The sequence below is a fragment of the Jatropha curcas genome, chromosome 7, assembly GCF_041381405.1.
Source record: "Jatropha curcas cultivar XTBG-Jc1 chromosome 7, XTBG_Jcur_1.0, whole genome shotgun sequence".
NCBI classification, from domain to species: Eukaryota; Viridiplantae; Streptophyta; class Magnoliopsida; order Malpighiales; family Euphorbiaceae; genus Jatropha; species Jatropha curcas.
Window position 1 is genome coordinate 29,867,045 of NC_143157.1, and position 20,442 is coordinate 29,887,486.

Here is a 20,442-nt window from a genome sequence, read left to right on the forward strand (position 1 = left end):
GAAATGAAATGGTCGGTGATAGAATAAGCACATCAAGATTCGTAACAGAAGCTCAACTGACGCAGTTGGTGGTTATATATATTCCATTGATAAGATAAGGGCAAGGGTTAGGGTACCCTCCCTAAAGGCTAATGATTCTTCCTTTTAATTCGAAATTTTAGTGTATATATATAGAGAGAGATGGAGGAATCTTAACCTTTCATTTATTTATTTATTTATTTTATTTTTATGTAGCCTGAAAATTTTGTTAATTGATTTAACATATATATGCTAATTAAATCATCTATATCAAAGGCTGTATAATAATACGTATATTTTGTTGTTGAACTGACAAATACAAATGATCAAAGAGTTTGACCTAAAGAGGCTTTTGAGTTTTGACCATTACTCTTAGATTCCCAAACAAAAACATACCGGTCGATACAGTTAAAACAATGGTTAATCTTACGTAGGACCCAGCTCCAGAATAATTTCAGAGTCGGTGTCCGATCATCAGTTATGACCCATCCACGCTTTATTATATGCTGTGTTTTTCACTCGCAAACGCAAACGCTAACGCTAGCATGTGAAACGGAATGAAAATCAGTCTCCTTCTTCCTGCCACTCACCTTATTATTTGTCGAACGACTGACTGTGTTTAGTGTTTGTCTCTTTTTCGGATCCCATACTTTCTCTCTAAGCAACATCCCCAACTTGTCTTGTCCGTATATATATAGCATTTACCTATTCTATTAATTAATTAATTAATTAATTAATTAATTAATAATTAACTCATTAAAGTCAGAAGGATTAAAAATTTAAAATTATTTGAATCGTAACCCTGTTCTTCTTCTTAATCCTCATATTAATTATATATTCCACTTAATAATTTAATTAAACAATTACGAATTTGGAATTTCTTAATGACTAATTAAATTTCGAGTATTACACAGAAAACTCTGTAACACGTACGTTGTACAAGAATACTTGTAGCTTTGTTTCCAATCTTGAATTATGAGTTAATAAGAAAGTTTCAAAAACTTTTTTATAAGCTTCTGGTTATGGCCAGATTAGCTGACAGTTAGTGGTCATTGATGAATTGATTGCGAGAGAAGAAATGTAGTTTAACTAAAAAGAAGCATAAGTGAAAAGCCACAGAGAAGGGCGTGTATTGGAAGCAAACCCTAACAAAAGAATAATACTAAAACCGCGTAAAAGTGCATGTGCTTTCAAACAAACAAACAGAAGTCCCATTATTTATTACGAAAAGAAAAGAAAGGAAAGAAAATAAAATAAAAATTAAAATGCCCACATTTATAATTATATATGCACCCAGGAGAAGAAGCAGAAAGCTTACACGTGGAATAATTTTTGAGGTCTCTGGCTTTTTGAATGTCCCACACATCGACCTAATTAAGCTACTTGGCGATTATGACCAAAAGGCCACAGTACGTGCTTCATGATTTGAAGAAAAGGATACAATAATTTCCCCCTTTTATTTATTTAATTTTGTTAAATTTATACCCAGTGTATTCCAATTAAATGTTTTTTTTTTTTTTTTTTTAGAATTTATTTCCGTAATATCCAGGTTGGCCCTGAGATGACCATTATGCTTTTTATGTATGACACATGAAGGGGAGGGGCTCCATCATGCATATATTTATATTCTTTTTTGTGGGGATATATATATATATATATATATATATATACACAAGCAAAATTAAATGATTGAGTGCTTTATTTTCTGTTTTTGTCATTTCTAATGGCTCACTTTTCCAATCTTAGGAGGTCCATTTACAAGTTAATCATCAAATTAATTAATTGATTAATATTTTCTCATGATAGAAAATTAAGCATCACAAAAATTATAAATTCTGGACTGAATTTTCATAAATTGACCTATTCTCGTCAATACGTTTATGCAGAGAAGTTACGAAGAGGTGCGACGACCGCTACAAAAATAAATAAAAATTTTACAAATTAATCAGACAGCGAAATTTGCAAGCCCCTTTGATTAAAACGGTTTACACTGTGGTCAAACGACGGTGTTGGCTTGTCGGGGAAGAACCGAGAAACGATTAAAGAAGGTCTAGTGACGCGGAGATTGTGTCAGCATGTGCAATTCATGTCCATACGTGCCAGAAACTTCTCTCGCACGCTCGAAACAAGCTTGTTATTATTGATTATCCTTTTCCATATTTTTTTTAAAAAAAGTCTTTTTCTGTGTATGGAAAGCATTTGTCTGAACAGAGTGTTGTCGTAATATTACAGAAATGCCCTTATATTTTTTTTTTTCTTCATCTTAGATTGAATGTTTCGAAATGTCAAACTAAGAAAAAGGAGTTTTGAGCTTCTAATTCCTATTGGGGTTGGCCAATTATCAAAGGACTTGATAAAGTTATAACAGTATAAAAGAGAATAAATTTAAAATCTTTTCTCAGAATGGGTGAAGTTGAACTTTAAGAAATTTATTGGAATTGATAAAAAATTTTCTCTTTTCGTTAATTAAATTACATGACGAAATAACCCTTTTTTGTATAAAAAATACTTTGACATCAACTAACATTTCTACATAAAACAAGATGCAACTTATAATATATTTTGCAAAAGATGGACCTTTCGAGAATGGATGATTAAAATCTCTCTCCACGAAAAAGTATTTACAAAGAGGCAAAAAAAAAAACCAGAACAGTTTTCAACTCGAAAAGGAAAATAGGGATGATCGTTAAAATGTTTTTTTAGATTAAAAAAAAAAAAACATGCTAAATATTTTCATTAGGAAATCAAATCAGGCACATAGGGTCAATTAAGTAATTTTTGACTAATAATTTTACCGTTAAAAGCTAAAAAAGGAAAAAGACAGCCGCCCGGCCCGGGAGAGGAACTCAAAAAAACGGTGGAAATGCAGCGATCACCTGCACACGAGCTAGATAAACACCCTTTTAAGCAATCCACGTGGAGCTAAAAAGACTGGTTTACCCGCAACCGGTAAAAGCAGTCAAAAAATCCGCGTAAGAAGATGTGGACCCAGAAGCTATATTGTAGCAATTAATGCACAACACCGGCCCAAATCCACTACCTTCGTACAAAAAGAACTGGCAAATGCCGGTCATTCCGAATGGGAAACCTCCTTACTCCAAGCTGTTGTCCAAAATCCCAACCCAAAGTAACGATTCACACTTAAAAGAAAATAAATAAATAAACAACAGTCTCCATTGTTTCAATCTCTCTCTCTATCTTTCTCTTTATTTTAATAATAATATATATATATATATTTTAATAAACCTGAAAAGGAGAGAGAAAAGAGAAAAGGAGAACAAGTGCTATACTCAAATGAAGAAGCAGAATATGTGCTTTTGATATATGCAAGATTTGATTATATATATCTATGGAGAAGAGAGGGGAGCAAATGATAAAGTCTGGGAATTCTATTTCTATGGCAAATTCGACATTGATGATGAGTGAAGAGATGCCGAGTAGTAGTAACAGTTTAGCTTTATCATCCACCGTAATACCAATAACATCATCAACCACAACTAGCAGTATCTTTGACATCATGCCATGTGATATAGGTGACAAAGAGTCTTTAAGCTTCATGGACTTGCTTGATAGGAACCAAGATTTTGGTCCTTCTTTATTCGATTGGTTTCCAGCTCCGATTGTTCCAAGCCAACCATTACCATCACCGGCATCTACTGTTCCAGAATCATCGGAAGTCTTGAATGCTCCGGCAACTCCTAACTCTTCTTCCATCTCTTCATCTTCTAATGAAGCAGTTAATAACGATGCACCAGCTAATAAGAAACCCGGAGAAGAAGAGGACCAAGATCAAGATCAGGACAAGAACAAGAAACAGTGAGTTCTTTTTTATCCTTTTTTCTTTTTTTCTATTTTCGGGCTATAGTGGCTAGTTTTCGACTAAAAAAAAAAAAGGGGAGAAGAGAAATCATATGTGTTTGAGATGGGTTTTATTCTATTCTCTGCAATTATAATTTCTGCTGAAGCATATATGATACTGAAAGTGTAATATTTATTGTGGGTGTTTAGGTTGAAACCCAAAAAGAAGAACCAAAAAAGGCAAAGAGAGCCGAGATTTGCTTTCATGACGAAGAGCGAAGTTGATCACTTAGATGATGGGTATAGATGGAGGAAGTACGGCCAAAAAGCAGTGAAAAATAGCCCTTATCCGAGGTATTCTTTGATATAATAATTAAATCTCATTATTACTTGTGTTGCAAGAATATACAAAAGTTTTAGGATAATAATCTTAATTTCTCTTTTCTTTGTGTTTTCTAAAAAAAAGGTTCCTTCGTAATTTTTGCTAATAATTTTTTCAGGAGCTATTATCGCTGCACTAGTGCAGGATGTGGTGTGAAGAAAAGAGTAGAGAGATCATCTGAAGATCCCACCATTGTTGTTACAACTTATGAAGGGCAGCACACGCATCCAAGCCCAATAACACCAAGAGGAAGTATTGCAATTTTGCAAGATTCAGCTGCTTTTGCTACTAATTCTACATTTATTGTTCCTCAACCTCATCAATACCAGCAACACCAACATGCCTATATGTATACCTCAACGCCTTCTCTCAACATCAGCACTACTAGTCCTGCTTTTCATAGTCCCTCCTTTTCTCCAAGTTTTCATCAAGAAAGACGGTTTTGTCCTTCAACCGCTTCTTTGTTTAGAGACCATGGACTACTTCAGGACATAGTGCCTTCCCAGATGAGAAAGGAAGCTACAGAGGAGTAGAGGGAAAGGGTTATTTGCATGGCATGTTAGTTACTGGTATGTAATTCTCTAACTGATGACTTATGATGGAGGGTTCTGTCTCTGGAGAAATATCCCATTTGATCGACATTTATGACACTCAACATATGAGGTTCGAAAATGATGACTAGCGTTTTTAATTGGCGTATGCAGAGACTAGTTAATTTCCTTCTCTCTTTCTTTTTGGTTCTTTTTGTGTTTATTCTTTGTACCCGGAGATACATATATATCTAATATACATATTATTCGATTATGGAGATAGTTAATTGAGTTTTTGTATAATCATTTTCCCTATATAGTAGTTAACCAATTTCTTTAAATTATTCTGGGGTTCTTTCTTTCAGTTCTTCTTCTTCCTTTTCTTTGCTTGGTTCTATGTATACAAATTTAGGGTTAGGGTTTCCACATCTAATCTGACTCTAATTAGGAGACCCGGTTTTAAACTCACTCTTTTAACATGCAGAAAAATGTGTAATAAAGATGGGATCGATCGAGACATGCTAGGCTTTTATGAATGATGGCCCTTTCTTCCACTTTAAGCTATATATATATATATATATATATATATATACAGAGGGGAAATTGAGGCATTGAATGATGATGTGAAGATCATTTAGGCAAACACATGGAGAGAGTGATTGAAATTAAGGATGGTGAAAGATTTTGGTAGGGATATGGGTTTGCATTAAGCATTGTCGTTCTTTCTAGAGTTGTTAAGTCCTTGTCCATATTGCATTGTCGTTCCCAGATTTATACACGTTTAATTACTTGAAGATTTTCATGAATTGCTTCAATTTCTACTTACAGCCATACATGGTTTGTAGCTACTCACTTGTTATGTCTAATCTATGGGACTAGTTGGAGAGACACCCACTCCTCAATGCCCAACACTGCACTATCTCTTTCCCTTTAATTTTCCAATCTTTTCCGGATTCCTAGCTATAATATATGTTTTGTACTGAATTCATCTATATATGTACTTATGTATACATATACATATATAATACATGTACAAGCATCTATAGTGTGAAAAATTATTTTATGCATGTACAAAAATATGATTCAAAGTACTATATATTAGGATTTTGTTTGTGGATAAAATATACAATTTAACTACATACAAGTATGTATATGTGTATGTGTATGTGTATGTATATGTGTATATATGTATGAGTTGATAAATTGTGGAGCAGGATTTATGATGACAACTTGCAAAAGTAATGATAAGGTGATGTGGCAGAATGATTATTTTTCTGAAATGTCTAATCAACATCCCTAATTTTCCAACTCCTGTTTGTTTAACCATGGAAGATTAACCTTTCAAATAATTAATAATATTATTCATTCAAATGTATATATATATATATATATGAATTCTAAGCATCTGGAATTTTTGCATTCATTCACACTTGAAGTCGAGGTATATACATATAGTAGAGAAAGAGAGGAATATTATCGAATGGAAACTCCATAGAAGTTTAAAAAAAAAGATGGGATTCAGCTGTGAAATCGATGTTTTGAAAAGGCTTTTAACATAATCGTATCTCGATTCGAAATTAATAAAGGTGAGATGAGAGGACACTCTTGATAATAAAAAAAATTGAATAGGATTTAGTAAATTTAGAAGGGAGGAAACGAAGAGGAAGAGATGTTTGAACATGCATAATAGGGTAGGGTAAAATTAGAAGAAAGAATGAAGAAAAAGAAGATATATATTCTTGCAATGTGATAGCTCTCCATGGCCATGCTATGTTTTGCAGTGAATATTCTTTAAATGATGGGAGGAAGATTGTTTGCCTTTACGCACCGCTTTATTGGAAAGTGGAAATATTGCAACCCTAAAAGCCTCCACATCTCCTGTGTTTTTAATTTGGATTACAGAAAAGAAAAGTGCATTTGAGTTAGAAAACTTTTAGGTAACTTTTTATTTACTGTTGGGATTTCGTACCATTTACCATATCCTTCCTTCCTACATACATGCATGTTAATTTAATTAATTACCCCTTAATTTGTTTTAATTAAGGGTAATATAACCTTATTAGCAAGTTAATTTACAAGGGCATAGAATAGAATCTCTATAAATAATTAATTAATTAAGTTAAAGATGGCATAAATGAAACCAATTAATTAAGAATTATTTTTTTTTTCCCTTCTATTTATTTCAAGAAAAATACTTTTTGAAGAATTTATTTAATTAATTTTTAGGATGTATACGATGTGTTCATAAATTATTGAAAGCCAGATTCGTGGTATTGCCAATGAGATTATTATAGTATAATGGTAAAAGAATTAAGACCATGTATGGTGCGTTTATGGTAGATATGTATATATATATACTCGAATCAAGTACTCTATAACTTTAAATTCTGTCTTTTAAGTATTGAAATTTTCCTCTACTATGAAACCATTCTTTTATAATTAAAGCTGACGTGACATGCTTTGCTAATTCTGAGAAGGAAAATATTTCTTTTTTTTTTATATATATATTATTTTTCATCACTTAAACAAACAACTCTTTTTAAAATAAATAAATAATCTTTCAACCGAATCTGGTCCTTAAATAATACTACTCGGAGGGATTCGTGATCAGAGAAGTGACCATGATTGAAACATTAAATAATAAAAATTATTGTAATTATTATATATTTAATCATTAGCTCCTCTTGATTTGCCAAATATATATATATATATATGAATAACATATAATTATCTTATAGATTCATATAAAAAGAATCATCGCTTATCTTTGGAGGAATCTGTGGATGGAACCAGTAATTAATCTTGGTTTCTCATTAAATTAATATCAATCCATTAATTTTTTTTAAGAAAGGACCCAAGAAGAATGGCCTAATTTTACTTTCCAAAACCCCATTGGAAAAATGGTTTTAAGAAAAGATTATGGGCTACTGATGGTCACGAGGATTATTATTAAATTGGTGATGGAAAATAATCTGCTTTTTCACAGATTTTGCTTGTGGTGTTATGTTCATGTCTAATCTTTCATCTAATGCATATATATATAAAAGTAAAAGAACTGAAAGCAAAAGATTGTGTTTAGAGAGCAAAGTTTCTTGAAGCTAATTTAGTGAATTTTTATCAGAAGGAGAAATGAACAAGAAAACAAAAGAAAAAAGAGATCTCCATTTCTTTTCTTTACCCTACGAAATATGCATGGATTTGATTAATCCTTGAATTATTGTTTCCATGTGAGGATGAAAAGGATGAGTTCATCGATATTGAAGAGTTCAAAAGCTACAAGTAAAATCTGAACTTGTTCAAAAGGTCACATGGCATTAGGTAGTGTAGGGTTTCAGTGAATTATGAACTTGACCTTTTCTAATTACTAACCACTTTCTGCTATATGACAAGCATAACTCGCTACCACAAACTTCTATATAATGGAAGAGCTTGTTAACCACAGTAACTCAAATACAACTGGTTTTTTGACCCAAAAATGTCTAAGTACTTATCATTAGTATTGTGTTTGATAATTGCACATTGTTCAGCCAGCTTGAATGAAACATGTGTAGATGATATTGGTTTTGTTCTGCAATTTAACATTTACCGAGAAAGCTGTCCAGAAGCAGAAGCTATTATTTTCTCATGGGTTGAAACTGCAATCTCTCAAGACCCAAGAATGGCGGCTTCTTTGCTTCGTCTTCACTTCCACGACTGCTTTGTTAATGCAAGTGCTTTACATTATTATATGTATGTAATAAAATATGGGAATGGTCATAATTAACCATTTAATTAATTTGCAGGGATGTGACGCTTCAGTGTTGCTAGATGATAGCGAGAATTTCGTGGGTGAGAAAACTGCAGCTCCCAACTTGAATTCGTTGAGAGGATTCGAAGTGATAGACTCTATTAAATCAGAATTGGAATCTGTGTGTCCTCAAACTGTGTCTTGTGCTGATATCCTGGCAATTGTTGCAAGAGATTCTGTTGTACTGGTAAATATATATATGGAGATTTTGATCTTTATTTGGTTATTTTTGTGAGAAATTAATAGTGTATTAGCAGTCAGGTGGACCAAGTTGGGAAGTCCAGATGGGTAGAAAGGACAGCTTAAGTGCTAGCAAATTTGCAGCCACAAATGCTTTACCAGCTCCAAATTCTACAGTTGCAACACTAGTGGCTAATTTCCAAAATGTTGGCCTCACACTAAATGATGTGGTTGCGCTCTCTGGTATTGCTATATCAGTAATTAACATGTTAATGACTAGAGTTTACTGTTTTAGGAAATATGGTTCATTTTGGTTTATGTAAATTTGTTTCAGGTGCTCACACTTTAGGTAAAGCAAGATGCTCGACTTTCAGCTCTCGGCTACAAGGTGGCACTGGCAATTCCGATGTTAACCTGGATTTCATTCAGTCGCTCCAGCAGCTTTGTGACAGCTCCTCGACACTAGCACACCTCGACTTGGTTACACCGGCGACATTCGACAACCAGTACTTCCTTAATCTACTTTCAGGAGAGGGATTGCTTCCTTCTGACCAGACTCTGGTGACTGACGATGATCAATCGCGCCAGATTGTTGAATCCTACGCACAGGATCCATTGCTCTTCTTTGACGATTTCAGGAATTCTATGTTGAAAATGGGAAGCTTAGGGCCACTGACTGGTAATGGTGGGGAGATACGCAGAAACTGTAGGCTAGTTAATTGAAATTCAGAGCTAAAGCAACAGATGCTAATATACTCGTATTACTGTATGCTTTGTTCCAGTAAAATCCGTATTATTTATTATCTATCGTCTTTATAGAGAAACCCATCAACATTATTAGCTCGATAACTACTAGAGCATCTAAATCTTCTAGTTCAACCCAGCTTCAAACAAGTAAACACAGTGAAAAGGGAGGAGACGACAAAATACCAAATGTAGCCATTCTATTTCACAATCATTGATTGCGTTTACGTCTCCGATATGAGGTTTAAGCTACATGTAATAATATTCATTACTAGTGAACATGTTACATAAATTTTTTACTTTCAACAATACACAGTTGGGACACAACTTGCTCCAATACTAATGGTACATAGGCTAATTTGCTAATTAAATTAATACAACAGTAAATTCGCCAAAATAACTAACAAAACTAAAGGTTGGTTAAAACCATTACAGTTGCATCTCATTTAGAATTTTAAGCTCTCATAGCAATTGCTGCTGCTGCTGCCTTCTCTTTGCGTTGTCGCTGAGAGCACCACCGTTCTCTTCCTAGGCATTTCAACAGCAGCAATATTTCACTCATCCGCCTGGGAATCCACTTCTCCACTTCATGATCCTGGAGGTTAAACCAACACAACATTAGGGAGAAAAGCCATATGAAAGAAAATCCCAAATCACAATGCACATTTAGCGCCAGATTTAATTACCAGAACCAGCTGCCTTGTGTTTCCACATCCACTCCTGGGAAGCCTGAAGTCCCTGCTGCAGGAAATGACCTCATAAACAAAGTAGAAAATTAAATTATAGAAAACGTATAGGAACACAAAGCAAACAGTGGATACCGGGAAGCGTGTTGGATCGTTCACTGAACTAGTGGCTGCAGGTAATTGAGCATAACCAAGTTCCTGAAAAGTCAGAAAGATCCAGGAAGATTAACCCCACAGTAAGATAAAACTCATGAAACAATGCTAGGATGAACCATGTCGAAGCAATATTTCTTTAGCTGCAATATTAACTCGTGGGCTAGAAAATTAGCTGTAATATAAAAGGCTAAATAAATAAGTTTTCCTCTTTGACTAGCCTTAAATTTTGCAGAAGAAAATTTTCTACAAGATGCTACTGTTTTCTGTGTAGATTATATTTACCTGAGAATCATGTTGTGCCCTAACTCCAGAAGCAGCAAACTGTATTTCCAATAATAGTGTAAGCAATGGGAAACTAACATTTTAAAAGCTATATATTTGAATATACACTAACCGGTGAAGGAAAGGAAGGCAGCTGTTGCTGGTGGCGAAACTGTGGTTGGAACTGAGTTTGAAGCGGCATCTGTTGTGCTTGTGGAACTTGATGAGCAGGCAGGACTTGAGTGTTCGACTGGGCTTGAGACTGCTGAACTGGAGGCTTTTGTTGCAGCAGTTGCTGTTGCTGGTGCTGCTGCTGCTGCGGTTGTTGTTCATATAATGTCAGCTCCTCTGGTTTCTCCCACTGCCCATCACATACAGAACTCATCATTTGTCAGTTTGACGAAAAAATGCTTGTAGTAAAAGCAAGTCAAATAATTAATTTCTTACCCGGCTTTCCCGAGTCACACTGTTATAATAGTACTTGAACCCTTCAGGAGAGGTATGCTCTGTCCAATTGCCCTTTACAGGAGCTGCTGGCTGGGGTATTACAGGTGCAACAGAAGCAGATGAAGTAGAGGGAGGAATATCTGAAGCTAGCGTAGTGGGAGGCATACTAGCAACTGTTTGTGGTGGAATCCCTGGCCACTGAGAATGATGGAAATGCAACCTTCTTAGCACAAAGTTAAAGAAATTTTACACAAAGGTATAGCAAAATAACGAGTTTGAAACAAAATAGGGAGGGTGTGGGAGAATGACAAATTATGGTGGGATAATTTTTTAGTTAAAAAGATTAGATGATGTACATAGCCCTAATCTTATGATAGAGAGCAAATGATCACCATCCCAGCCTGAATTTTAAACACCAAAATGATTTTTGCATTGCATCTTAACAACTATATTAAAGCAGTTGCTCCAGACAATTCTGTGAATCAACCTTCCATCTCAACTATGTTACTTATTTTCCCTGTGTTCAACAAAAGACAAGTATTGAACCCAGGAACCACACCTAACTAATGCGTTTGTTCTTTTCCACGATTGTTCAAAGCCATCATTGAGCTCTCCCTCCCTCTCTTTTTAGTTTTAAATAAAGTTATTACCCTCTAATCCAATCCTACCTGTTGTTTAGCATGCTGGGAAGCCTGCTGTAATGTTAAACCTTGATTTGATGGTTGCATCATCTGGACTTGTTGTTGCAGCTGCGAGAATGCCTGCTGAGATGACTGAAAGGTTGCTTGCAGATTCTGTGTCTGTTGTGACAGCATCTGAGCTAATTGGGAAGGAGACTGCTGAAGGGGCTGATGCAGTGGCTGCTGAGCAGAAGCAGGCCTCTGCTGTTGATTTGTCATTGGAGACACAGAATGGGAATGTAAGTTGACATTCAAAGGTGCTTGTAATGATGTTACAGATGAGGCTCCTTGCTGGAGCTGCGGTTGAGAGGCAGACAACTGCCCGCTCATACCAGGATACTGCTGCAATGGTGGTGCCTGAGTAAAAGGTGTTTGACCAGCATTAAGTGGAGTTTGTGTCTGTGAGTAAGATGCCACTTGAGGGTGCAGTTGAAGAGAAGGCGGAAAACGCTGAGGAGACTGAATGGGTTTCTGTAGTGGTGATATTTGCTGGCTGACTGGTGGTGGGACTTGCTGCAAAGGTTGGTTAAAACCCTGTCAAAAAATAAAACACATGTTGTCATTCCCATCTTTTAACAAAGGTCAATTGAAGTACATGTTGGCATCGGAAAATAAAAAAAAAAAAAAGTTAAACATACAGGTTGGGCAGTAGAAGAACCCATGAGTCCTTGTGGAGCACCATCAGAAGGACCACCCTAAAGTTCAACAACAAATCATGATACGTGGTTTTTAGCTAAAAGAAACTAAATTGCCCGTTCATCTACCAAATTCAATGTTAATTAAAAAAAAAAAAAAAAAAAAAAAAAAAAAAAGCAGCTAACGAGAGAACCCAGCAAGCCAAAAACAAACAGGACTTCAGCATATGCTGTGTCAGGATCCACAATATGATAGCTCCAACAAACGTGTACCAAGGTAAAAACTGGACTTGATCAGATAATCAGTACACCATAAAATAAAAAGACATTTTTCCAATAGAAACAATGAGTTTCCATTCCAGTTCACACAAAACCAGCAGCAATACTACAGTATCAATGCATCAGATAACCACCATTAGTCCTTACCTGATTTGAAGGCACTGATAGGTCACCAGACCTAGGAATTAGCTGACTCCCAAAACCACGGACACCAGCATTGGGAGAAGGCCCCATATTTTGCGGACTCATTTGATGCCAAGCATTAGGTGTACCTCGATCACCCATAGGTTCACCAAATTTGGATGTCGGTCTAATAAGAATGAGCATGAAAACCATGGTGTTAGAAAGTAGAAGCTGAATGAACCACTAACCTCACCATAATGAGAATGGAAAAATACCTGGGCCCTGGAGCTTGAAATCGAGGGCCAAAGCCTGGACCCCCAAATGCAGGACCACCCCTAGGAGAAATCATACAGATGATATAAGTGTAAATCTATCCATAATCTGAAGTTCAATTTCCAAGATAAAAATATATAAGACCTATGCTCCACTTGTTCCCTCCCACAACCCCTCTGAAAAGAGCTAAAGAATAAAGAGGGAAAATGTAATGAAATTGAACATAAAGGAAAAAAGACGCAGGCCAAAAAAACCTCGAATCTCCAGGCCTAGGCCTCTTAGGATCAGCAAACCGAACAGTCAGTGGTTGATCACAGCCCTAAGATGCACAAAAACATAAATAAATGCACAACAAAAAAAATATTCAGTCAAATTAACACCAGGAAAACAAAATAGAGCTTACTCTCATTCTGTAGATTCCATTAAGATCATTTATAGCTGCCAGGGCCATTTCTCTATGAGAGTATTTAACAAATCCACATCCTTCAGAATGAATTTAACAAAAGCACCAGCAGCAGGAAAATACAGATATAATGACATTAGATTCATGTACAGAAACACCATTAAAAAGTAAAATGCCAGACCAGCAGAAGAAATGTGGCCAATTGTTTTGTAAAGCTGATAGATGTATATTAATCATATCAACCATCTGATTCCTTGTAAACACTAAATTAAGAAGCTCGTCTTAATTTAGCAACTGTTTAAGGAAAATCAGAAGTAATTACTCTAGAATCAGATATTTGAATTAGTCCACAAATATCTTAAGGGATAAAGAGGATAGCATGGCAGATAACCAAGGCTGAAAATCCAAATTCTTAGTGTTCTTTCAAAATTAAAAAAAGGTTTAAAGAGCGCACCACGGCTTTGCTTCATTTCATCCCGCATTAGGTAGACATCTTCAACATGACCATACGGTGAAAAAATCTGAGAAAGGCAACATTAGTTACTAGTTTTACTTTATTCATGGCTTCAAAGAAATAATTACAAAACTAACAAGACTTATTTATGTCAAAAACAAGGATCAATTAATCTAAAAAAAAAGAACACTAATTTTACATCTCTACTAGTAGAGGGGAGAAAAGCTTCCTCCATGCCAACTGTAATTAGGGAGGCGTGGATTTTATGTTGCTTGCACATTTTTATTTTTAGATAGAAGAAAAAACTCAACCGCTTGACATATGACATACTTCCTCAACTTCCTTTTCTGTAGCTTGTTTGTTCAATGATCCCACAAACAATTTGTACTCAACTGCACCTACCATGAAAAAAAAAATGAAAACATTCAGATAAAATGAGTCAAATGCATAAACTCTTTTGCTAGTAAAGCTTACACTTTAGAAATGAAAATTTCACCCATGCTAGCATTTACAACTGGAAAATATTTTATTCCAATATCATGATCTGGAACATTAACGCACAAAACCTCCATTTTTATGAAAAAAAATATGGCACGCTCTGCGCCTAAGTGCAAAAAGACAGTGCAAGCTTTGTCATGCCAAAACCTATATTGGAGAGTCTATCAGGCCCAGGCCTTGTCATAATGCAACATTGATATGTAATTAAATGATCAGTTCTGGAAAATCCATATAGCAATGATTTTTCTACATGAAACCAAAGACCAAATATTAAGAAACAGAGAAGTCCATTAAGCCAAGGATTATTACCAAGACGCTCTCGTTCTCCATCAGCGTATCTTACTTGGATTGGACCCACTCCCTGGAAAAGAAACGTTAAAATTTGAAACAACAATGCAGGCCCAAAAACCAAAAAAGAGCACAATGATTAAACTCACTCCAGGTAAAGTATGTTGATTGTGCAAAGCTCTGATGGCCCTATCTGCTTCTTCAGAGGTTGCATATTTTACAAAACAACAACCTGCAAAAGCAAGAGTTTTTCAACCTGATTTATTGATACACTTCTAACAATGACGCATATATACAAATACATATTGCAGCTGCCCCCGGGTTAGATACACGCTTCAATTAACAGAGCAGACTATATGCATTGATTGTTATAATCAGGTTGTAAAGGGCATTCAATTGACAGTTATCCAGAGAAAGGACCAGATACATTCAGAAAGACCCTACTTACGGAGATATATATAAGCTCCAAGAATTTGATAAATCAATGCAATTGAAGCATTCTATATGTACAAATGCATCTCGATATAAAAATAAAGAGAACCTGATAGCATATTTGACTAAAAAAGTTCATGTCGAAACGGTACAGAAGATGCAACAGATTTTCTTTTGTCACGACCTTGTGACAGAAAAAATTCTGGCTAATACTTAATACCAAAATTCATTTACTCAAAACAGTAATTTGCTTGAAGATAACTAGGGAGATAACTAACAAACAACTTATGCAAGCAACCAGTTGAGTTCAATGGCCCACCCTCAACACACTAAAGCCCCGACGGTATCTTAATTACCATCAAACTTTATTTAACAAAATAAAGAGAACATGGCCCAAAGTAAAAACAGAAAAGTTTCCACATCCATTTAAAAACCTCGTAACATGATAGAAAGGAATGCTCAAACTCGAAAGAGAAATTAACTAATAGTCTAGGATAAGCAATGCAATACAAATAGTCAAAAAGCCTCCTCCCAAAACCCCTGCGCACAAGCAAAGAACACAACCGCTGGAAAGTATATGAATACAAGTATGAAAAATGCCCAAAGCACATTCCAATAAACAGAAATACATAATTGTCCTCCCTCAAGCACAGAGGAACATATGTCATACCAACTCAGCATTGATATGCAGTATCACCCATGTTCTTCCTTTAATTCCTTTTTCGTAGATGGAAAACTAATTTAGAAGAGAATAAGTCATAAAGGCACGGGTCATAAGATTATACATGCTTCATTATCATCTGAAAAGGTATTGATATACAGTATCACCCATGTTCTTCCTTTACTTGCTTGCTTTCTTTGTAGATAAAAAGCTAACATAGAACAGAACGTAAAGCCATTTATGATAAGCTTATATATGCTTCAAAGATGCAAGCCAATGAAGAAATCATTATCATATGAAATGCATAAACGTTAAAATTCCTGACTGTAGCCCAATAACCCAGAAAAAAAAAAAAGAACAGTTTTGTCTACAATTCTGCAGCAAGGAACATCATCTAGACGGAATGAGATCATCTCACTGCAGTGTCCAATGGATTGTAAATGAAGGACCAGCAAAACCATCAAGTTTGCAGTGTCTAGCACAGATGAAATCCCATAAGGCAGGAATAAAAATAAATGTCATTTTATTAATAAAACATTTCCAGGCTGTACTCCCACTGTTGATTAGGAAACCCATAACACACCAAATAAAACTAAAGCACCAAAAAAATAAATGGAAGAAGGGAAGAGTACAGGGCACAACAAGAATTGGGATAGTGTAAACAGCCATTTCTGCGGAGAAGTAAATGCTTGAAGTTTTCTGTTGCAACAATCATTTAGAATGTAGTAATGGCCATCATCTGATTACGGTGATTCATGAACATTGCTAGAAGAGGGATCTCACTTGATAGTTGATACAACGAAATCACAAAGCAACAATGTCATACAAGCACTTTCAGCTACCCTCAAGACTGGTATCTCCCAGAATATAAACATGGCCACATTAATTAGAGTGTCCGCCAGGTTAGTTAAATATCCAGATTAGAAAAATTGGTTTAAATGGAGCTTACTTCTATCTTCTACCTACAAATAAGCGCAAACAAGAATTCAAACATACCTCTCTTGCATCACAACTAATTGAGAGGGGGGGAGGAAATATAGATTGATGTTGCCATCACAAACACCAATGATAATGCAACACATGTGACACAATGATAGAATCACATACCAAAGTCATCACTACGATGTTTCCAACCAAGTCTCAACAAAATGCAAACCCCTGTAGGTCTCAATAAAGACGCATTTAAAAATGAGACACAGTGCCCGAAAAAACCAAGCAGACAAAAACCGACTAGACATTGTAACTTTCCTCCTCCATAAGGGCTACGGGAGAACCATCATCTCATTTAACTGCTAGTACTAGGTAACCAAAATATTAAAATATAACTTTATTTGGACTTCTAAGCAAAAAGCACACACACAGGACATCCATAAGCATTTAATCTATACATCACAGAGGCACAATATAATGTTCAAAAGACACAAAATTTGATCACCATTCACATTTCTCATGCAACAAGAAAAATTATCATAGGGAATTTGGGAGAAAACATTATCTGTACATCACATGATAACGTGCAAAAAAATAAAAGGCCATCATAGGGATATAGGACGAATTGAGATTTATCAAGCATCCTATAGAAAGAGAGTCCTCCCAAAAAGAAAAATGAAAGCGATAAGCTGCTTGACATACTAAAGAATCAGGCAAGTGCGCCGGCACAAAGTCGTGCAAATTGCTTACAATATACAGGAAAAGACCACCAACATTCAATTATAATGAATAAGGAAAATCAAAGGGATGCTTTGTTTTTCTAAGCCATAAACAGAAGGCACCACAAAAATACACAGGCCAAGCATGCAAGCCATAAATCTGTAAAATATGTCGAATTTCTCATCACAAATCACGACGGCCAAATCCATGTTTGACATGCCAAACCATCAGCTACATTTATCCTGCCACTGAGTGTCAATGAAAATGATATGTTCTGCACTATATCTAAGTGAAAGAACTAACTTGCTCCCTAAATATGAGAAACAAGCACATATGAAACTGGACATCCATCTTAAAGAGAAAAAAGAAAAGCAAAAACACATGATTGTGAAAAACTATAGCGTACATGATTGTGAAAAAGAAAAGCAAAAACAAGCCACACTTCTCAACACATGATTGTGAAAAACTGTCGCGTACATGTTCAACAAAAAGGACCTGAAGTCCCAAATCCTTTTCTCAGAACTACAAGCATCCTCCCTATAGTTAACAACAGAAGACAAGCTTTCCGTTCCATCCAAGAATCATACATAACTAAACCAACTGCCTTGGATATTAAAAGAGTAAATAATCAAATGATTACCATGCACAACATCCATCCATCATCCCACAACAACGCATTCATAATTCTCAACGTAAATTTCAGGACATGTAACCACAACCACATTGCAAATCTAATCCAGTTACCAATCATATAAGCCAAACTATCCAATTCTAGATCCATCTCATATAGCAGCGTACAAGCTGATATTTAGACATTCCAAGCCATTCAGAATTAAACACCCCCACTATCACGATCATCAGAAAAAACCACAAAATTCCTTCAAATTACATTGTGTTTAACACCATCCAAAAAGCAATAATTTTAAGTATTTTCTTTTCCAAGTAACTACATGTACAAAATTTGTCCATAAATATCCTGACATAAAAAAGCTACAGTATGGCAACAGACACTCCCAATACAATTGACTTGTTGGGTAATGCCCCCACTGCTGCAGCCAATATGACAGAAGGATCTAATCATCTTCAAGTCCCAAACTGCTATACATAAACTGGTTTTAGTAGGTTTACATGTGTTGCCTTCTTGTTTTGACAGGATGTAGACAAAAAAAAAGGGGTTGCAACCAAAACCAACAAGCCCGAAACTTGTTGCAAAAACAAACTGAGACGAAAGATGAGCATACTTTGCTCCCATCAGCCTCTTAGAGACCTGAAATAAGATAGGTTTGAATCACAATTATTTCATTAAAAATTGAATTTATACGTACCTTGTTGTTGTCCCGTTCTCTTATCTTTGATCAGAGCAACCTCTATCACATTTCCATGTTGTTCAAACAAAGGTCGAATCTGCATCAAATAACCGATCTTTAACAGGTGATTTTGAACAAAGATAACACCCAAATAAATCATAGTAGTATAATTATCAGAACATTCAAAAAAGTTTTATGAAGTAAACACAAGAAGTGATTATTTCAGATGTCAAAAAGGAATTAATATTACAGCTTCTGATGCAACAAAGTCAATACAACAAGATGGCCTATTTAAATCACCAGAAATTGATTAAGGATAAACATGTCAGAGAAAACAAGAAAAACAAGTGAAATCTTAATCGTTCATACACTCTGATCCTGCATGAGCTTACAGACCAGCCACGAGGGTTGGGAAACATAAATGAAAATACCACCTTCATTCATACACACACACATAAAAGAATTTTATATTGTCTTTTCTTATTTGATTACATGGTTCATTATAATCTCAAAGTCGAAAGCTCATGCATCAATCAACAGACTTACATCTTCTTCACTAGCAGTCCTTGGAACAGACCCCACAAATAGTTTGGCAAAATTACCACCATCAAGACGATCTGGCAAAAAAAGCATGAGCACCATAAGCCAAAGGCCAAAGTTAATTGTCTTAGAGTTAACTTTAAAATTTAATGCTATGCTAGCCAATTCACTAAGACTCTTAAAAATCACTGATGCACTTGATACCCAAAAGAAATACGAAAGCAACACATAACTAAAACACCACTAATCATTAATCAACAAATTAACGCTCACCAGGAGAACTCCCGCGGCCACTAAATGGAAACCCTCGTTTCTGACCCGAGAGAGGCTGCGGAGGCGGCAACGGCGGAGGCGCCTGGTAATTAGGCCCAAACCCTCCACTCCCGCCACCCATTGGCCGAAATCCTCCACCAACAGCGCCGCCTCCTACCGGTCCAAATCCTCCTACTACACCTCCAACGTCAGCAAGTGGAGGATGACGCGGAGGACTGTCAAAGGGGCGGTGACCACCACCACCACCACGATAGTTGGGGCTACCGCGGTCGTAATTGCTACCAGTATTGTTACCATTGCTTGAAAAGCGGTTCATGGGACCATCAGAAAATCGAGATGGGCCATCTGAGAAGCGAGAGGGTCGACGATTATGGTAGGAGTCTTGATTGTAGCTGCTGCTGATATTATTGCTGCTACCGCCGCCTCCGCCTCCGCTCTCGTATCGGTCTCCCCTATGCCTATCCATGTAAACTTAAAGATTAGAGAGCCCTAATTTAGCAGTTGTGGGTTTTAGGAGATGGAATGAGAGAGGAAGACAGTGAAGTGCGGTATTTTGCTGCTGATAAAGAGGGGAAAAGGTGCAGCGTTGTAAGAGAACAAAGTTCTGGACTGGTCGCTTGACCTTCGAGTCGACTTTTTTTGTCACACGTATATACGTATATAGTAAATGATGAAATTGATTGTGCCTCTTGGGCGGAGCCCACGTTTGTTACAGACTAGGCCTAGACTCATCACTTGGATGGGCCTCTACTGAGCTAAGGCTAATGGGCCTCTACTGAGCTAAGGTTAATGGGCCAACACTGAATAATTGGCCCATTACTATTTTGTAAGAAGATCCGGACCGGAGTGTGATAAAATGATACTCTAACTTGGGGCTTGCGTGGTCAAACGCTGAAACGACACCAACACTTTGCGTTTTGTGCGATGAAATAAAATGCTACTCTGTTTACCAAACTC

The 20,442-nt window shown here is 36.0% G+C and overlaps 3 protein-coding genes across 8 annotated transcripts; 2 read left to right on the forward strand and 1 right to left on the reverse strand.

Moving 5' to 3' along the window:
- Window positions 1-3,198: 3,198 nt before the first annotated feature.
- On the forward strand, window positions 3,199-5,072 carry WRKY48 (WRKY DNA-binding protein 48). The gene is made up of 3 exons (XM_012228716.4): window positions 3,199-3,834; window positions 4,027-4,170; window positions 4,317-5,072. The coding sequence occupies exons 1-3, from the start codon at window positions 3,368-3,370 to the stop codon at window positions 4,729-4,731; spliced, it is 1,026 nt and encodes a 341-aa protein (XP_012084106.1). The 5' UTR covers window positions 3,199-3,367; the 3' UTR covers window positions 4,732-5,072.
- Window positions 5,073-8,159: 3,087 nt separating this feature from the next.
- On the forward strand, window positions 8,160-9,498 carry LOC105643684 (peroxidase 40). Of its 2 annotated transcripts, none has more exons than XM_020683004.3 (4): window positions 8,160-8,434; window positions 8,511-8,702; window positions 8,770-8,938; window positions 9,030-9,498. In XM_020683004.3, exons 1-4 carry the CDS (start codon window positions 8,204-8,206, stop codon window positions 9,416-9,418), a joined length of 981 nt encoding a protein of 326 aa, XP_020538663.1. In that variant the 5' UTR covers window positions 8,160-8,203; the 3' UTR covers window positions 9,419-9,498. The 2 variants fall into 2 exon arrangements, with proteins under 2 accessions (XP_020538663.1, XP_020538664.1); XM_020683005.3 differs by having other exon boundaries at window positions 8,161-8,434; window positions 8,773-8,938.
- A 124-nt stretch (window positions 9,499-9,622) lies between these two features.
- Window positions 9,623-20,119, reverse strand: FCA (flowering time control protein FCA). 5 transcript variants are annotated; one of them, XM_020683002.2, is made up of 19 exons: window positions 19,486-20,119; window positions 19,219-19,289; window positions 18,691-18,769; window positions 14,772-14,854; window positions 14,644-14,695; window positions 14,167-14,228; window positions 13,837-13,903; window positions 13,383-13,462; window positions 13,234-13,298; window positions 12,982-13,041; window positions 12,731-12,893; window positions 12,308-12,364; window positions 11,658-12,203; window positions 10,990-11,187; window positions 10,676-10,903; window positions 10,564-10,602; window positions 10,261-10,323; window positions 10,126-10,180; window positions 9,623-10,034 (listed from the first exon to the last, which is right to left on the reverse strand). In XM_020683002.2, the coding sequence occupies exons 1-19, from the start codon at window positions 19,949-19,951 to the stop codon at window positions 10,027-10,029; spliced, it is 2,442 nt and encodes an 813-aa protein (XP_020538661.2). In that variant the 5' UTR covers window positions 19,952-20,119; the 3' UTR covers window positions 9,623-10,026. The 5 variants fall into 5 exon arrangements, with proteins under 5 accessions (XP_020538661.2, XP_012084108.2, XP_012084107.2 ...); XM_012228718.3 differs by having other exon boundaries at window positions 10,126-10,177; window positions 14,167-14,234; XM_012228717.3 differs by having other exon boundaries at window positions 14,167-14,234.
- Window positions 20,120-20,442: the final 323 nt, after the last annotated feature.

What these genes read in the sequence shown, in the direction of transcription:
- FCA (XM_012228717.3), bottom strand. Translation starts at nt 19,951, where the DNA reads ATGGATAGGCATAGGGGAGACCGATACGAGAGCGGAGGCGGAGGCGGC. An exon ending in TGAAATGAAGCAAAGCCGTG is followed by an intron (nt 13,463 to 13,836) that starts GTGCGCTCTTTA and finishes TTCATTCTGAAG; the next exon opens with GATGTGGATTTGTTAAATAC. An exon ending in TTTCAAGCTCCAGGGCCCAG is followed by an intron (nt 12,894 to 12,981) that starts GTATTTTTCCAT and finishes CATTCTTATTAG; the next exon opens with ACCGACATCCAAATTTGGTG.
- WRKY48 (XM_012228716.4), top strand. Translation starts at nt 3,368, where the DNA reads ATGGAGAAGAGAGGGGAGCAAATGATAAAGTCTGGGAATTCTATTTCT. An exon ending in CAGGACAAGAACAAGAAACA is followed by an intron (nt 3,835 to 4,026) that starts GTGAGTTCTTTT and finishes GTGGGTGTTTAG; the next exon opens with GTTGAAACCCAAAAAGAAGA. An exon ending in AAAAATAGCCCTTATCCGAG is followed by an intron (nt 4,171 to 4,316) that starts GTATTCTTTGAT and finishes TAATTTTTTCAG; the next exon opens with GAGCTATTATCGCTGCACTA.
- LOC105643684 (XM_020683004.3), top strand. Translation starts at nt 8,204, where the DNA reads ATGTCTAAGTACTTATCATTAGTATTGTGTTTGATAATTGCACATTGT. An exon ending in TCCACGACTGCTTTGTTAAT is followed by an intron (nt 8,435 to 8,510) that starts GCAAGTGCTTTA and finishes ATTAATTTGCAG; the next exon opens with GGATGTGACGCTTCAGTGTT. An exon ending in TGATGTGGTTGCGCTCTCTG is followed by an intron (nt 8,939 to 9,029) that starts GTATTGCTATAT and finishes AATTTGTTTCAG; the next exon opens with GTGCTCACACTTTAGGTAAA.